At 44.2% G+C, this 19,308-nt stretch overlaps 1 protein-coding gene across 2 annotated transcripts in view; it reads left to right on the top strand.

Annotated features, from left to right (window-relative positions):
- Positions 1–19,308, top strand: part of gry (trafficking protein particle complex subunit 11 gry) — a 158,247-nt gene that overhangs the window by 55,741 nt on the left and 83,198 nt on the right. For both annotated transcript variants that reach the window (XR_010567779.2, XM_065445339.2), the window contains exons 10-13: positions 1,965–2,055; positions 9,358–9,443; positions 10,231–10,309; positions 16,486–16,540. Coding sequence is in view for 1 of the 2 variants with exons in the window: in XM_065445339.2 (XP_065301411.2) it covers positions 1,965–2,055; positions 9,358–9,443; positions 10,231–10,309; positions 16,486–16,540 (311 nt within the window). In the remaining variant the exon portion in view is untranslated. The remainder of the gene's footprint in view (positions 1–1,964; positions 2,056–9,357; positions 9,444–10,230; positions 10,310–16,485; positions 16,541–19,308) is intronic.

Raw genomic sequence — 19,308 nt, 5'->3', positions numbered from 1 at the left:
ATACCTGCTAGCCGAGTTGCTATCCACAAAAACATGCCGATGGGCGTGCGACAAATCTAGAAGCCCGACTTACCGCGACTGCATAGTGAGCGAATACGTTCGCACCATGCTGAATCCCAACGCCTGGTCGTTCACGCGTACTGTCATGCAAACGGTGTCCAAGGCGGCCACGCGAGACGGTCTTGCAGAAGCATGGGTCGGCGCACGTGTGGAACAGCACGTCCGTCCCGCTTGCTTCCCGAACCCAAAGAGACGAAGCGCCTTGTCTCTCGGCGCCCAAGTAACCCCGCCGCGGCGCGACACTCGCGCCATCTCTTGCACCGCGCTTGTACCACTCCGACTGCCGCGGGCGCCAGGCCACGCGAGCCGTGCGAGAAAACAGCATATCAGGTGATGCGTGAGAGTCGCACATCCCCACAACATACACTGACAATGAGCTCAAGCCCTCTGCACAATTAACCAATGATTAAATTGTCTGCCAAGTTGTCCGAATAGGATGACTTCAGAACTGAAATTGAAGGACCAGTTCCTGTGCTGTGAACGAGCTCTGAATTGGCATGTTCGCTGATGATGCTGACATCAGTGTACGTATTGTGACATGACCCTAGCTGAAATTCAAGCACACATTGCATGCAAGTGGAACGCTGCACAAAACCGAATCAATTAATTTTTCAAGTTGCTAAGGCAGTAAAAGGCATGCATTTGTTTTTTCAGACTGTCCACTATTTTGGTCGTTTTCGCCTTCTCTAGAGAGTAAAAAAAATTGGACTTTGACTGAATAAGAAGTTGTCAGAGGTAACAAATTATACATTTAAAATTTTTCTAGCTTATATAGACATGCATTGAATATATACTAAGAATGAACATTGAATGTAACAATGTTGGATCATGTTGGATCATGTTGGATATGACTTAGTTATAATAAGCAAGCTTTGATTGGTTGCCTACATGCCGTGTTTCATTAGAAGACAATTGAACTTGACATCTGCTGGTTGGGAACAAGTGGTGCAAGAACAGGAATAGAAATGATCTGTGATGTGCTGCGACTTATCAGTTGGAAAGTTTGTTGCAAGCACTGTAGGGTGAAAGTGTGACCAGACACATTCCCGGACAGAGTGCACATGCCTCATCACCACAGCCAAATAAAACCAGCCTCCCCCCCCACCCCCCCCCAAAAAAAAAAGAAGAGAAGAAACTTCAGCAAACCATTTGCTCAGCTGGAGAAAAGCTTGACTTTCAGTGTGAACATAGTTGGACCCGTCCTGTGTCTTTCCTTGTTCGTTCTTTTTTTTTTTCATGTGCGTATATAAAATATGGGCTGTGTCATCTACAGTCCTTTCTGGTTATTGAATGTGTGGGATTCTAGACAAAGCAATTACTTTTACTGACCAAGGTTTATATTAATGGCAGACATCAAAATTTGTGTGATAAATTTCGATACAGTGATTAACTAGATTTTACAAATTGACTTCACTAAGAAAAATTAAATTATGGAGTTTTACGTGCCAAAACTACTTTCTGATTATGAGGCATTCCGTAGTGGGGACTACGGAAATTTAGACTACCTGGGGTTCTTTAATGTGCACCTAAATTTAAGTACACGGGTGTTTTCGCATTTCACTCCCATCGAAATTTGGCCGCCCTGGCCGGGATTCAATCCCACGAACTCGTGCTTAGCAGCCGAACATCATAGCCACTAAGCAACTGACTTCAACTAATGGCTCTGTTCTGCACATTGTAATAATTGCAGAATTGAACTAGGCCAGTGCACAAAGAGTAACCATTCAGTAGAAGCTCTGTGCTTAGTACTATAAATTTGGAGAAACATATACTCTAAATGCACCATAAATTGCATTGCTCTTCTAGTTATTGTGCTTCTACATTACAGAAAAACACAGAGCAAAAAGTTTTCTGCAAATGTTATCATTCCCTCATGACTTGCAATGAATATCTTCCTCCTCCAGGATGTGGCATCTCCTCCAGACGTCAACATGCTTGAAGGTGAAGAATCCCTCGAGTTCTACGGTCAGAGGCCCTGGCAGGCCAAAGTACAGGGTACGTCTGCAATAGTTATCATGGAGTTCTTGCAGTGTAGTGATTGCAGATGCATTCAAGATCTTTCAGTGCTGAACAAACTGTAACTAGAAAGGTGTTGAAGAGCTTTCCATGCTCATAACCCAGTGAATTCGGTTAATTGCTTAAAACTCTCATGCTGCTGTAGACTATAACTAATTGTATTGAAGTTAATTTGATTGAGTAGCTATTCCTTGCGTCCCCCCCCCCCTCTTTTTCTTGTGCTCGGATTTATGCACACTGATCCTTAGATTGTGAGTGTGCTGCTGCAGCCTAGAGTTGAAGGGGGTGTATGCTTGCAGGCAGCGTGAGGTTACTTGTGCCTATTGGACACTCTATGAGACGCAGTTGAGCCACTCATGTTAAACCTAAGCAAGGCAAAAGGGATTGCAGGAAGATGGAGACTTGGAGTGATCAGCAGTTGGTAAACAGGGGAAACTTCAGTTTCCTGGAACCGACATTTCGACAAGTGAAGAGGCTCAACTGTTGGAGCAGTGACAACTCTCCTCGTTAAAATATTTTCTCAAGACTGAGGCTTCGCTTGCTTGTTGACTGTTGCTCAACATTTAAACCGCTTTTTAGTGACAAAGTATTTCTTAAATAGCCTAATTTAACTTCAAATGCTTTTCTGCACTTTGATAAAAAGTGATTCAGGGCCTCGTTAAGGATGGCAAAAAATTGAGACTTGCCAAGAAGACGGAATTGTTTTTTGCATGCAAGTGATTCTTATGATCATATAAAGTAAAACCATGTAAAAAAAGTTCGCTCTGAAAGATCACTTTTACAAGGAAGAAAAAAAACTTGTTTTTTACAAAGTGGGCTTCAGTGCACACAAGTGAGTCTATGCTCCTAACTTCATGCGCAAAGGATTCTGATGACCATGTGAAGCAAGACCATGCAAAACATTTCCATGAAAAAAAAAAGAACTTTACACTATAATGAAAGCGGGCTCCGCTACACATAAGTGAGTTTATTATGTTCCCAATTTCACTCTACAACATGCTCCTTGCATCACCTGATGTTATTTATAAAGAACTTATTTATAAGAATGCAAAATAAACGCCTGCCATCTGGAAGAAATGTGAAGCAATGCAATATCTCAAATCGTTTTCTGGCCTGCATGAAAAGCAACAAGAAGTGGTGGATGAGTGCTCTTGTTGTTCATCTCTTTAGCAAGAATGAGCTTGATGATCTTGGCTCATCTTAGTACTTCCTTAAAGGGTTGATAGCCAAACTTTCCCACCTATAATGGCACTTCAAGTGGAGCAAGCATGAAAAACAAAATGTGCCAGCAAAGCTGCCTCTTTATTGACAAGTGTTGCCTACAGGCAACATACTGACAAATTTTTTCTTGCGGTGTTCCGAGATTGAGTACTATGTATCTTCCTAAATGTCTTTGGCCATCACTGACTTACAGGCAGCGAACGTCATGTTAGTTTAAAGCGGGAACATGCAATGACGCAGAAATTTGGCACGTGACTCGCTTTCTTTTTAAAGCACAGTCTGAGAAGACAGACCAGTGCATCATCTGCGTCTGCAGTGGTGTCAAACACAGGATGTAAAGCAAATAAAATGTTCACCTAATGTTCACCTATGCCGAGAGCTGTCTGTACAGATTCCAAACGACGCTGTAGTTGGCTTGGGGTAAAGCTGACGGAAAGCTTTTTGCCCGGTGTTTCCCCCCTATTTCTAAAAAATTTCTGCAAAATATTTTTTCTTTTCATTGATTGTGCTTATCCTCTATGTGTTTTGCACATTTAGATAGAAAATAAACATTTTCTTCCCATATTTGTACGTGCTGCTAGTAAAAGGTTAAGAGCAGCTATACTGTGTGCCTAATGGATTGAAGTCACCATATCTTCCAGTAAGAAGAGAAGCACCGCACAGTGTATGTTTACAAGACATTGTTAAATTTAGAACAACAGTAACTCATGATTTTTACCGCACTTTGAAGCACAGCAATAAGTACCTTGTGACTTACACTTATGTAAATAAATACAGCGGGGGAAGGTCGATTGAGGAACAGAGCTTATTACTCACCTGTTATGGAATGTATATAAGCCGCTATAAGCTTCTGTGCACGCACAACCACAAAAGGAGTGAAGGCGATAGAAAGGGGACCACATAACTACAGTTGACATTTCTTCGAGTGGACTTTGCAAGCTTCCTCCCAAACACATCCACGGCACGATATACAGTCAACAATATTTCCAAGCTGCAGTACAGGTTTCTCAAAATGCTGCGCTTTGTCCCAAGTGCCCGCCTGGTGGTGCAACAGATATTTTTTTTTCTGGCATTGCTACCGTTGTCGGGCAGATGGCAACATGTCTTCAAAGCTCAATTGACATTGACGATATAAGCACTTATGTATTTGCTTAGACATAGTCTGGGAAGAGGGGGGGGGGGGGGAGCACACTGGGCACATTTCACCATTCACCATCTGAAATTTCTGTGCACCATGATGCCATGTGCCCAGCGTGCCCTGCCCCCCAACTCCTTTCCTGGTGTAGTCAAGCGTGTGCTCCTTGAATTAGCTGTGTCACATGGACAAGTGCGTTTTCAATAACAGCAGCATCTGCCAATGGCACCGCATCCTGTGCAAAGAAGTAACTGATTGTGCTTTTGAAACACGATGAAAGACGGGTTGCAAGCAAGAGACACGGGTTAAAAGAACAGGACACCATCAAAGTAGTCAAACTGCTTGTCATTACTGTAACCTACAGGACACCCTACCAGGGACACAAAAAGGCCAAAGTAGAGATGCTCAGTGCACAAATCATGAAAAGCTTCAAAATAGCCAATGGTGTCGCGTTACAAAGCCTTGACCATGGACAAGAATACAAAAAAGAACCCGCATGTAAAATACACAGACTCAGGAAGTGCAGAACACATTGTCAGCATTGTCAATGGCACCAAAACAACTGTGGAAACAACACTTACAAAGGTTGTAGACGCAGTGAAAGGAGTAATCATGCCCCTTGTCGCAACAGCCTGCAGCGAAAGAGCAACAATACTTACTGACTCACAGATTGCGTGCAGAAACTGCCATAAAGGAAGAATCGCCAAGCAAGTGATACACATACTAGTAAATATCAAGAAGCTACCATAAATATAGATTATCTGGACCCCGGGGCATGAAGGGAATGCAATGGCAAATGCCCTGGCCTGAGATTGTACTTGAACGGGCCACAAGGAAAGATTGCCGTTCCCCACAGGTACGCAAATGCTCTACAGCGCTATAGACAAAACAGAAGAAACAGAAGTCTCAAACGAAGCAAAACTGTTAAAACTATCATCCGATGTCCCAAGAGTCCCACGTTGGGTGCCAGGTGTGGGGTTTCCACCCATGCTCTTGGGTCAAAGGAACGACAACACAGTAGTGTAAACAATCACAAGGGCATTTATTGCACCTTTCATAGACTAATGCCTGCTAGCCGAGTTGCTATGCACAAAACATGCTGATGGGCACGCAACTAATCACGGAAGTCTGACTCACCGCGACCGAATAACGAGTGAATATGTTTGTCCCATGCTGGACACCAACTCCTGGTCGTTCGCACGTACAATCACGTGAACAGTGGTGCGTTCGAACGATCGTGTTCGTCCATTCCGAGGTAGGCCTCATGAGACGGATCTCGCAGAAGCATGGATCGGCGCACGCGCAGAACGTCCATGCCGCTTGCCAATCCCGAGCCAAAGAGGAAGAGCCTTCTCCTTTTTGCGTCCAAGTAGCCCTGCCGTTAGGTTGCATTGGCAGAGCGACACTCACGCCATCTCTCGTACTACCCTGCAAGCAAACTGACTGCCGCAACAAAGCCACGCAGCGAAGCCGGATTACAGAAGACGGTACACCAGCAGACAGGAGCTATGCGTAAAAACAACATATCAGGGCACGCGTGAATGTTGCACATCCCCACACTATTCATGAGCAGAATAATTCCTTAGGAAATTGTCATTGTGTAGTAGTTTATCTGGACATTGCTTTAAAAAGTAATGACACTGCAGTTGAGTGACTGCATTTTCATTACATGACTTGGGTAATGCTTGCTTGTTTTGCATTGCAGTGCACAAAGCACCTTTTCCAAAGTTTTCTAAGGTTGTCTCAGTGGAATGTGTTTCTCTGCTATTTTTGGAGGAGTGCGTGTCCATTTCCATTGAGGTTCACCGACCAGGTTTTTAATTTTACATGCATGGTAGGAGTTCTGCGCACATAAAGAAATTGCAAGATTGGAATGCATGAGGGCCAAATGTAGAGAAGCTTCTGTTGTCATGCGGATAGAAGCTGAATCTGTGCATTTTCGTTGCATACCCCTCATGCGTCGTGGGCTCTATAGACGCTCCTGCACGAAACTGCCGCTCAGTCTTGGTCCTCAGTAGGTCGTCGATTTCGTTCCACAAGAGGATTGATAGGAAGTGACAATCACGAAGAATGCTGCAAGGTATTTTGCAGCCCAAAAGGCAGTGCTAATGTGCACTTGACACTTGTAGCAAAAGCACAGCTGTAGATCAAGCAAGCAGCGCTGCATCTTTGTTTTCATGTCATTACAAATGTTTACTTACATGGCTTGCAACTCAGCTGAAGACTCCTGAAGTTTATGGACAGAACTTTTGCCACACAGACTAAATACTTATCAATTTCATTGATAAGTATTTCACTGCCATGTTGCAAGCAATGCCATGCCATGTTTGCAGACAGTTGGGCACAAGATATTGCAGCGATTAAAATCACGAATGTGGCCCACTCGCATAAAGCGTGGATGTACTGGCACAAATGCACAGAGGAAGCTTATTTCCTTCTTTAATGCACAACATATTGCAGTGCAAAGGGTTGCCTCAATAAAGCTAACTTCAGCCTTAATTCTGTCGGCAATCGTGATGATGACTGTTAAATGTCTCTGGCTTTCCCCGTATTCAATTTTCTTTTCAAACAAAAGTGGACGCAACGGAGACACAACTTGTGTAGTCATGATATAGACACAACTTGAACCTTGTTAAAACGAAGTTGAAGGGGGAACCAAAATTACTCCGTTACATCCATTGTTGCCGTTTCATGCAATGTGTGCCTATTTGAGTGTACGATAAATAAGAAGACGGCTTTGCGACCCGTGGAACCGCTCCGCGTTCATGCATGCAATGAAATTTGTATAAAACAACAAAAGAATCTTCGGTGTGTGCAACATGGGACTTGACACCTGACCCAACAGCCTGTAGCTAGCAGCCTTTTGTTCTATTTTAATGGTCTTTTGCATCCGCTTTCCACATGGCTCGTCGTGGTCGACCAGGACGTAGCACACAACACAGCGCTGCGCTGTGTGATTGAGGAGGCAAGCGAACTGCGACGCGCCAGCTTGGTTCCACCAGCTTGTGGCCTCTGTGATTGCGCCGATACCAATGTGACCTCGGAGGCCATGCCCAGCTTTCAGCTTGCGTGGCACGTCACAGGGAGAAGGAGAATTGGATGCACGGCCTGGGTGTTACCCATGAGATCGCGCCAGGGAGATCTGGGAGGCCAGGCCCAGCTGTGGCTGCCTGCACGATTAGGGAATGCGCTAATCTTCTGCACCGTTACGCGTAGCCACGCAGCATGGTGCGACTCACTCAGGCTTGCACGTAAACCCCGAGATTGTGCCGAGGAGATCTCGGAGGCCACGCCCAGCTATGCCTACCTGGGCAGCATGCTGCGTAGTAGAAGTGATTGCACTAATGTTTCACACCACCGCACATCTCACACAGCCAGGCACATGCAAGAGAGAGAGGTCAGGGGAGAAGTGCGACAGTGAGTTGCTGCTTGTGCGCAGGTGCACACAGCTCAAAGGGGGCACTTAAGGGGGTACTTAAGAGGGGGCAAAAGGGGGCACTTAAGAGAAACACTAAATAAGTTTACACAGGCAGAGTGAACTTCCAGAACTGTACTTTTGCTAAATTTGCTATAAGAGGTTGAATTATAGAGTAGAAAAATGAAGGCCAGATTACCATATTTTAGATTCTGTGCTGATACCCTTGCACCATAATTTCACTGTGACGTTGCAGATTCCAAGATATTTTGGGGAAATAGGGCGATTGGTTGTTGTGTGGTAAATGTCAAAACTTGGAAAGCTTATTCTTTGGCTATTTCAGAGCATAATATTAGTTCATCTTTACTGATAAAAAACTGGCCGAGCCTTAGTAGATGCCATTGAAATTTATTATTTGAACCCAAGCTGGGTATTATTGTACCGATGCTTTCTTCGATGCCAATGCGTTTTTGTGCTTGTCGTGTTCTTGAGTGGTCAGAGCGACCATTCACAAACGTGAAGAGCACAAAAGGGCATTAACATCAAAAAAGGCAATGCTACAAAATAGCAAACGTGGGTCAGAAACTTTGAGGCAGCGTTGTTGCCCATCTTTCATTTTTGACCCTTTTCTAGCTTATGGTGCCTCCGCTCACAGTAAGAGTGGCATTTTTGATATTCCAGAAACATGGCTTGCTAACAAAGTTCAACTTGTTTTTTTCTAGTGCCCCTTTTTTACCCTTTGACTGCCGTTTTTGTCCAACTGCTCCTCGGTGCCTGCCGGTTTTTTTTTTTTTTGCATGTTGGTTCAGTGGACACTTCGTGCCACGAAAAAGCTGGTCCTTCGTCATCACATTCTCCCAATGGAGAATTCATAAACATTTAATAAAATATTTCGTTTTTCAAAGCGCGGATGGACCTGCCCCACTGGCTCACCATGGGTGCGCTGCCAAGACCAAGCAACAGAGCACAGAGACATGTTTTCCATTTGCTGTGAGAAATGTAACTTACAAGTTTTGTGTGTGTTTAGATGGCCTCTCCATAAATGGCACAATGGGTACATGATGTACTCTTTTGCACAAGTTGCTTCAGGAAACGCACGCAGCTTGCTGAAAACAGAAAATTATTGTACGCGAGAGCCGAGTTATCTCGGGAGTGGTGTTCAAAAGGTTCAGGTGTTTATAACTAGTCCGCTGCGCTGCACTAGAGCATTGCTCATAGCTCGCTGGGCAGCTTCATGGCCTGCTTATACAAACAGTGCATGAAATATGATAAAGGCGAACAGCACAGAACTACTGTTGTCCACCTTGCTTTGTCCTGTCCTCTGTCGCATTTGTGTGACATGGAACTGGAACTAACTATCGCAGCTTTATACATTTGTACAGCTCTGAGACATCAAAGCCTATCGAGTAGCTTGTTTTGTTGTTGTTTTCTACAGGCTTGCACTCACAACATGGTGTCCTTGTCCTCGTCATGACTGACATCTTCCTTGGCTCCTTTCATTCATTTGCAGGAAGGAGTGAAGCACTTGATCCACAGACGGAGGACTTTGGAATCCAAGCACTCCAGTTCAGGGAAAAGAAAGAAGTGGACCACTCGGTTTGTGTCCTTCTTTTGACTTCCGCTAGAACATTTGAGCAAGGCGTGATGTGGCTTTCACATTCGTGTCTTTGCCACTTGTGTCCTTCAGGCCTTCAGGGTCACTTTGAGACACTCAGCACTTGACTCTGTCATTGTCACACCACCGTCAACGAGGCGCCAACACCGGGCCAAATTACAAAGACGACTTATCAACTTCTGAAAATAACCCCACAAAAGCGCAGACAATTAATAAGGGGTCTTCTGGTGTGCCAGCGAACACCGGTTGTGGTCCAAAGACAGAATCAGAGCCCAAATTACCAAAACTCAACAAAATATATTCTTCAAATAAGGCAGTTACGTTCTGCCTGATTACAGCATGGTGCTTTTATAGCTTCTGCCAGCATTTCTCAAACTTTTTGATGGAGTCGTGCACCCATAGCATGAACAAAGCCTAGGAACCTTCTAGACATTTCTTGCGTTTTCAGCTGTGGCCACAGTGCCACAGAGAAAAATGTAAATATTGGCGCTCATGTTGACACTGCTACCTTTCCACTTCGTGATTTCATTTTCCTTGTTGTGCCATTACAAAGAAATGGCAGTGTAAATTTTGCACCAAAGAATTGTAAGTAAGGTTTCTGAAAAATAGATTCAGTATTTCTCTTTAGCATACACGTAAGGCAATTCCTTTTTTTTTTAGAAGAAAGAGCATTCGTAGGAACAGCACAGGGGCAGCCGTGTGCTCTTCCTATAAATGCTTCCCGGTGTTGTGTGCGCGAGGGGTCAATGTTCTGTTAAATCCCTGCAGGGTCTGGTGGTGCCCCTGTTGAGCAGTGCAGTGGCTCAGTTCAAGAAGTACCGCTGCCCCCGCATGAAGAGGCACCTCAGTGAGTGGACACTGTTGCTGCATGTTATGCCTCTTCCGATGGATGAACTGGCAAGGAAGCTGAGAACAGTAGCGAGCTGAGCCAGTTGGTGTCGGTACTTTTGAAACAAGTGCATACAATGATGGACAAAACAATTCTGGCCAAACACTTCTCACAGTTACTGTCTACATTAATCCGATTAGTATTCAAGCAATCTGGCAGCATACTCTATTTCTGAAAACACTATCATTTACAATTTGTTAAGGTGATTCTGAGATTTCCATTGCTTCACGTTAATGGCAAAAAAAAAAATCACGAAATGCAACTCCCCCTCTTCCCCCCCCCCTTTATGCAGCCATTTTAGTCTTGCTGGTAGTGTTTACAATTGGGTTTCAGCATATCTGAATTATGTGCAATTGCATATATACTTTCTTTTTAGCTTCATGGTTACAACACTGTGGCTGGACACAGACTGAGTAACAGGAGAGGACACCACACAGCGCTGACTATCAAATGAAGTTTATTTAAGGAAAACATCCAGTATACAGTCGACGTCTGGCTTTTCGAACTCCCTAGGTGCTGCTAGTGCAGCCAAAAATATGGGTAGTCTGAAAAAAACGAATTAATGCATGCTTTTAACTGCCCCCAAGGGCTGAAATCACTACAAACAAGTCCAGAATAACTCTAAAGGCCTGTCAGTGCAGCTATTAGGCATATCGGTGCTCGTAATGTAACAGCAGATACTGAATGCATGCATGCTGCTACGTTTCGCCTACGACGCGCGGTATAGCCGGCGCGGATGCAACGGACGCTGGAGCTTCGTTCAAAGCGGCGGACATTTTGGCCTGTCCAGCGCTGCCGCAACGCCTCCCCGCCAAGCGCGTCCAGGCATGTTCCAATGCCACGTGTCTTCGTGTGTGCGTGTGTGTGTGTGTGTGTGTGTGTGCATGTTGGTGCCCACACTTGTCAAAGCGCGGCAGCCGGGGAGAGGAGCTCCCCAAGTGTGAAGCGAGGAGGTCTGACCAACGCTGACCCGGCGGATGCGTCACTACTCGTCTCAACGTGCCCGACCGGTGCTGTCACGTGCGCCCCATCCAGAGCCGTTCCTTCTTGCCCTCAACTCCGAGAGTATAAAAGCAGCTGCCCTGGACGCCAAGAGAGAGGCTCCAATTTCTTCCATCGAGTAACATGCTCTCCCATCTCTCCACTTCGGTTGACCTGACCAGCCGCTCTTTTGCGATGCTAGAATAAACAAGTTGTTCTGTTAGCAGTCGACTCATGCTTTGCCAGGACCTTCGGATGCTTCCAGTTGTGCCCCAGGCTGCCAGGCCAACGCTACCCTTGGGGCTTGCGACCCAGATGCAACAATGCATAATTAAATAATACGTACTGTGTCCCGTGACAGTTGTTGCTTTCCATTTTTGTTATGCTTCACTGCAATACATTGAATTTGCTTTACCACACCTCTGTATTGTAGCAAAGCTGACATTTATGAACTGACATTATCCAATGCTGGACCCTTGCTTCCATCCTTTGAAGCAATCGGTGAGGATCACAAAGGTGGAGTCGGCACCATTGCTGGCAATGGCAAAGTGTTTCAATAAAAAACAATGCACCGAATAGCAGGAAGCTTGGTTACGGAACGTTGAAGCAGGTAGGCTTAGCTTTGCCGTGGCGGCTACGGCTGCAAACGGATCGGCGTGCAAAAGTGCTTGGTAGCAAATGTTAAAGCAGCTAGGCCTATGTTGCCGTGGTGGCAATGGCTGCAGGCGGATTGATGTGAGAGAGCGTTTGGTAGCGAACATCGAAGCAGCTATGCCTAGGGTTGCTACAGTTGCTACGGCTGCAACCAGATCAGTGTGTGAGGCAGGGGTGGTGCGTATTACCGAGGGGGGCACCGACGACAGGTGAGTTCTTTCGGGGGAGCAGGGTCGCGGGCAACTTATGCGTTGTGTTTTGACTATCTTTAACTGGGCTGAAGGCCTTCTAAACACATCAGTGTGAATAAGCTGTTCCAGCATCACTTTAAAATATAAATTATTATTTAGCATATTTACACAGCAGTGCTTCTGCTAAGAAAATGAAAATTTATATGATACTTGGTTAAGCACATACATAAAAAACAGCATTAAATAATAAAAAAAGGTTCCCAGCAGCAACAATATTACATCAGTTTAATAGATAGCAATATACCTTGAAAAGAGTATATTTCACAAAAGGACATAGAACTAACACCTCTAAGCAATGCGTATATCAATTCCAACTTTGATAAGGACGTGCTAGATTACAAAAAAAAAATTATAATAATGTGCCCTTGTGGGGCCAGCTGGTGTTTCGAAAAGTTGGAAATTGGAACAACAATAACAAAAAGGTACATGGGAAAAGAATAACAAAACAAATGGAAGAGAGGAGAGAACTGCAAAAAGAGAGCACGCAACAGTCATTTCAGTCATTGTCATACTTGGCCAACGCAAATAACAGCTCTCGGACTATATACTATTCACTACACAAGCTAGGCTACGGATGTGGTGCGCCCTATATGGAGTCTCTTTCAAAGTGATGACAGGGACAGAGGAAGGTTTCATCACAACGACAGATGCCAACACCTGTGCTCTGGCAGTACAAGACAAAACACAGACGGAATTTATTCGATGGTTAAGCAAATGTTCTGGTACTGGTATAGGTATCAGTCCTACGCCCTTGCCGCAAAAGTGCTGCAGGGATACGAAGAGCTCTCATTATACCGGCATACTAGTGCAGTTGCATATGTTGAACAATAGAATAGATATATTTTGTTGCATCATGGGAAAAACTCTTCAAAATTGGACGGCGAAGGGTTTCAGTGTCCAAAATTTCAAACATCCTTATACATTGGCTCAATGAGATATGTGATGGTGCTGTGAAGGCTTCCGAAAAATTGTTTGTTTACTGTATAAAGCATAGAGCCCTTTCAATGCTTTTTTTCCCCCTTTTCCTAGCATGTGGCACCTTCAAAAGCTCTACACTTTTAAGATGAAAGTTGTTTTTTGATAGTCATCTTTCATTATGCCAAGGGGCTAGTTGAACATCATGCGTCTGTTATGCTTCATATATGGGATGTTTTCTTTTAAAAATAAGTCTGAGTTAGTAGTATTTGCGCTCTTCAGTAACAAAAAAAAAAGATCCTTTAAAATTTCTTCGATGCTGAGTGAATGGGGCCAGTATCATGTTTATTCAGGCATGCCATTTGTGGACTTTGCGGCAGCACCGATAGATGGACCAGCGTGTCTAGAGGGAAGCACAAGAGAGAAGCTCTGCCGCATTACATGCCTCGCACATGACGCATTTTAATCACGGTAACGTCGACAATCATTCTGAGATGGTTAATGCATTTTGGTTTCAAAGGCGGCTTTTCAGGGGCTAGATAGCAGACAGCAGCAGCATGCCAAAGGTGGGGGGGGGGGGGGGAGAGGGAAGCAGGCTGAGAATGATAATTGAAATAAGGAAGACATGGCACACATGTCCCGTCATATTTCAACATGTCCCTCATTCCACATGTCTGCTTCAAAATGAGGAGTAGCAGGAAGCAAGCGGTGACAACCTGTCCACCTGATCATCCAGATAAACATGCATTTACTTTGTTGAAACAACGGAAACAGACAACTCAAGCTGGTGCTAAGCACCATGCAATGAGCAATGGAGTTTTGTTAGACTTAACATTAAGAGACTGGAAGATTATAACTATATACTGAAAGAGTGTGGATTATAAAGCTAATGGGGGTGGACAATATTCTGATTGAAATTAAGAGAAAGAAATAGAGTTCGACTGGCCATGTTTTGCATAGAACATATAAACTTGTGTTTACAGTCAATACCTTAATTTTTGAAAAACCAGAAAATGTGGAATTTTTTTTTATTTTTAGGAAAATTTCAAAAATATCTGAAAAATTGGGCAGTCCAAAAGAAAATATGAATGTGTGCCTTTTACTGCTTCCAAGGGCTGAAATAGCACGTCTGAAATAGCTCCGAAGGCCTGTCTGTACACTTATTAGGCATATTGGTGCTTGTATCATGATGGGAGATGGCGGATGCGTGTTTGTATAATTAAGGAATACATACTGCGTCTCCTGACAGTGGCGCTTTTCCACTCTTAGTGTGTTTCACTGCAGCACACTATGTATGCTTAACTGTGTAACACAAAACACCAGTGTATTGCACTGTATTGCGGCAAATGACTTTTGGAAACCAGCATTAGCCAATGCTTCAGCTTTGTAGTGCTTTCTGTTCTTTGAAGTCATCAGAGAGGATGACAATGGCGAAGTCTCCGCCATTGCTCACAGTGGCAAATTCAATAAGAAACATGACACCGAACAGCAGGAACTTTGTACTGGACGTCGAAGCATCTAGCTTTAGTATTGCCATAGTGGTGGCTATGCCAGTAAGCAGATTGGCATACGAGAGCGCTGCTTCAAGGCTGTGAGATAATCAAAATGGTGGCGTTGGTGACTTCGATTAATGCTGTTTTGGATCTGTAGTCGCGGCAAAAAGTCTCAAAAATTGTATGGCAACAGGTTTCAACGTCTGAAATTTCCAACATCCTTATATACATGGACTCTATGGGGCACATGGCTGTGCTGGGAAGACATCCAAATTATTGGGCATGGGAATATCTGTTGTTGACTGTGTTAGAGTTATAAAGTATGTGTCAAGAGAAGGGAAGTAGAATCGAGGATGGCAGGGAACCACTACTAAGCGTGATGAAAAGAAGAGATTTGCAGGCATAAGGTGGTGTCAGCTGGCGCAAAAGAGAGGTAATTGGAGATTGCTGGGAGAAGCCTTTGTCATGCATTGGATGGGAAATAGAATGATGATGGTGATGAAACAAAGTAATCTGCAAAGCACGTGAAAATTCGAGAAAGAGAAAGTAGGGCACCCTGCTGAGAGTAACCAAAACCTACGCTGAAAAGCTAAAATAGGAATATGTCGATCGAACCTATTTTTTGAGGCAGTCGTACTATAAGCTGAGCTAATGATTAGGTGACCACATAATGATTATTAGCCACATTTTTGTGCATGTTCGTGTTATGTTACTATATATATACACCCTATGAACGTAATTGAAGATTTAGTTGGTAGTTCAGCAGTGTGTAATCTCCTTTCCATGTTGTCGAGTGGCTGGAGAATTCCCAGATAGTTCGAGGCAGCTAACTCAGCTGGGAACCATTTTGCTGTATACCAGTACTAATTTTCGTGTTGTATTGTTGCATGCATCATCCTTTACTTTTGTGTCAACTGTTATTGTTAAGCCATGCCCTTCTAAGGCAGTGGCCTCAATGGTAGGGCTGGTAAGATTGTCAAAGATGAGCACCAGTCACTTCTGCCCTCCAGTTTCTTAGGGCAGCCTTCATTTCACTCTGATTACGAAAATTCATTAAAAGCCCATTTATTAAATTTTGGTGTTCTTGTTTGTTTGAGTTGTACTAGATCTGTGTTCTTATATACAGTATTTATTTCAGAATTTCTTCATTTTTTTGCTTTCATGCATCTTTGTTTTCTGTTCTGTTATGCTTACTGTTATTTCTTATTTGATATATCTATTCTGTTGTTTGCACTGCTGCTAATCATTGTATTATTTAAATGTAATGTTCAACGAGGGTCCCATTGTAGTCTCATACTTTTGGGACCCGTGTCTGTATATCTTAATTCCTGTAATTAACATACGATGTAATAATAAACTGATTTGATTGATTTGATTACATTTATTTGCTTTCAGTGCCATAACATTACAGAGAAATAGATAGTACATACAAGCAAAAGCTGTGAAAATGCAGCATAGCAGAATCTCATGCAATGACTGTGGATGCCAGTTTTGAAAGTGATATAGTAGCAATGATGGGTGTTCTGAAGGCAGGACGCTGCTCACACTCCATGCTTATGGCCTCTAATTCTGAAGAAAAATAATTCTGATGAAATGAAAAATAATGTGAAAACTTTAGACTGGTGGCCCTTGTGAGGAGAAACATTGGGATAGTACTGAGAGTGTCACATAGAAAGGAAGCTGAAAGGTCATATTTTGTGGAAATGGCAAAGCTGGGCTTTTTATTTTGATGGAGTAAAAGATTGGCCAAATAATGAATAGATCTCATTCATTTGACTGTTGCGGGGACGAAGCTGTTACTTATTTTTGTCTCCCGCCACCACCTTGCCCCATTACCCAGTGGTGCAGATAGCCGAGGAGTACTACTCCAGTTCGGACTACGACAAGGCTCTCAGGTGAGATGGTCGCATTGCCTGCACCTTATGTGGAGTTGGTGCTGTGTTGCCAAATGCAAAGCACTGGGTATCTGCTGCAAATATTAGCTACTCATGAAGAAACCAAAAGATAACAATGTTGTTTCAGCAAAGCTCTGCTTTTACTGATAGGACAATTTATGTAACATATGTGCGGGAGGTTGCTATGGTAGGTGGCATACTGGAGGACAGTGGGTAAATTTTCACCACCTCATAATTCAGATGAGCGCCAAATTTTTTGCTCAATGGCTTTTTAATCATATCTTCATCGGAACACTGTTGGTATAACGTGGAGTTGAACACACAACCTTGTGATCTGCAGCAGAATGACAAACACTGAGCCTTCACGGTGTGTAATTCTTAAGAGAAAGTATTACCTCGGGCCAACCCTGGTTTCGCTACTCAAATACAGTAAGGTCTCATTACAGCGAACATCACATTAATGAACATTTCAGATTAATGAACGTTTGAGAAATCTCGTGCCGACTGCCTATAGTGTTATGTAAAAATATTTTGGTACTACGAACTTCAGAATAACGAACTTTTCAGAATAATGATTGTTATTTAATTTCCGTGTCATGTTAACACGTCCGTACTATGAACTCATATTCTGAAATGCGAGAGTTCTTAGATTTTTATGTATTCGTAACGGCAGCCAGAGCTGTATGAATGAATGAATGAACATTATTCCCCTTTTAAGAGAGGGGAGGGGCCGGGGGCAGAGTGGGAGGTCTAAGTACTCCAGTCCCAGCAGGCATCCGTCACCACATTATGTGGCTAGAAGTCCATCTACTAGTCATGGTAGGCCTCCGCTACCCCCTCAGCCCACCTCGGGACTCAGTCCTGTAGGGTGGGATCGGAGCTGCGCAGGGCAGTCTCTGACAGCTCCTAGCTGTAAGCTAGCAGACAACATGGCACCACGATTGGCCGTCTTGCAGCTTGCTTCCTGCAGAAAGTCTGGGACGGTACTGGAGGAGAAAAAATGTGCCGGGGGGACCTTTTTTTGATGTGCACCATCCTTTGCGAACTTTAAGCATTTTGAGGGTGTCTATCTAGCTATCTATTTACCTGCCCTCTTACACCGGCAGGACTGGCAATGCCTACAAGCTTGAGCTGCTAGGTATTGCTCATGTTCGTGCTGCCGGCGTGGTCGCGGCGTCGTCATCATTTGAGCTCTGCCATCCGTCTCTTGCCTCTGATTCTCACAAATTACCTGGGCTGAGCCAGCTGGCGCGTGTAAGAAGCTCCGGACATGTCAGCTCTGGAACACCGGGTGGTGGTTGCCTTTGCACAAACAATGATTCAAAAGCAAGTTCATCAAGAGCCAACCGGCTCCTGATGCTCACAAAGAAGCTCTTGGAATACCGCAGCATCGTCAAGAAATGCGTTGACTCAGACAATGCATTCTTTGGAGGTTTACTTGAGCAGCAAGAGGTTGGCATACCACTGGGGTGTGCACTTGGCACAAAGGAAGGGGAACAAGCAGCTAGGCAAGCCTACATTCTTTCTTATGCTCAGCACGTCCAAGCTCCACAATGAGCACCTGCTTGAAATCATCGAGACACTCAAATAGCTGGTCGAGGCGTGCCCCCGCAGGGTTGATGCCATAGCCAGCCACCTGCAGAATGCAATCCCCACGGTAAGTGGGATCTGCTTTTTTTTTTCTGTTGTGGATGCAATGATGCAGCAAGTTTTGTGAGCTGAGAGGCAGGAAGCCTGGGCTCGGGAAACCTGAGATGACACACAGAAAAACCAATGCTGAAGTGGGACCTTTTGTTTTGCTTGTTTTGTTTTCTTTCTGTTGCAGAGGCAACACATCGCATTTTTCTTGCTCGCTTTCCTTCTCAGTTCACGTTCTTCTGTCAGCTATATCAGATGTCTCCATCTTATTTTTCTTTGTATTTTATTGTGTTGCAAGTGAGTTTGGCATTCTTGTTGCCATTAGTTGAACTCTTCCTATGACTTAGAAGTGAAAGCAGTTTTCTTTGAGCGAGAAAGTGTACATTCTTCATGAAATACAAGGGAAAAACAAGCTGTCATGGCCAAAGAGCATGGATTGGCATGGTTGATGATTGCCATGATTGTCAAGGATAAAGATAAAATACTCAAGCATCAGGGTGAATCTTGGCTTGCCCCATTAGGGAAACGATTGAAGTTCGGCGACTTCCAAAATATTGACACAGCTGTGCTAACTTGGTTTAAAAACGTGAGAGCCCAGAATGTGCTCGTGTCAGGCCCCATGCTGTAGGGCAAGACACAGAAATTTGCTGCAATCCTGCACATCACTGGCTTCAATGTGTCTTCTGGCTAGCTCCACTGTTTTCGACAGCAAAATAAAGTAACCTGGCAGACTGTGTCTGGCAAGGAGAAGGCTGCCGATGAAGAAGCAGCAGCCACGAGGTGGGAGGAGCATTTCCAGGAAATGGTTGTCTTGCGCTGCGGTTGATGTATTGAATGTAGATGAGATGGCCTGTTTTTGTTAACATGAGCACCAAGTATGTGCACAGGGTCGTGATGCATTCATGGTTCCCTTCTCTTTATCTCAGCTTCGTCATCTGACTCTTCATGCTGTTGTCACCCCTCCAACGCTGACCCAATGGCCCAGTTGTCTGATAGCTTGGGCCACTACGAATGTGCTGATGGTCATGATGCAATCCTTGGTGTTGCATCTTCATCATTCTAGCTTTGTCTTACCACTCTCGTCACGCTGTCGCTGTCACCCCATCGTCATCACACAGTCGTTGTGCATC

This window comes from Dermacentor albipictus, chromosome 2, assembly GCF_038994185.2.
Source record: "Dermacentor albipictus isolate Rhodes 1998 colony chromosome 2, USDA_Dalb.pri_finalv2, whole genome shotgun sequence".
Lineage (NCBI taxonomy): Eukaryota > Metazoa > Arthropoda > Arachnida > Ixodida > Ixodidae > Dermacentor > Dermacentor albipictus.
The sequence above is the reverse complement of the archived record's forward strand: the minus strand, read 5'-3'. Positions and strand labels throughout refer to the sequence as shown.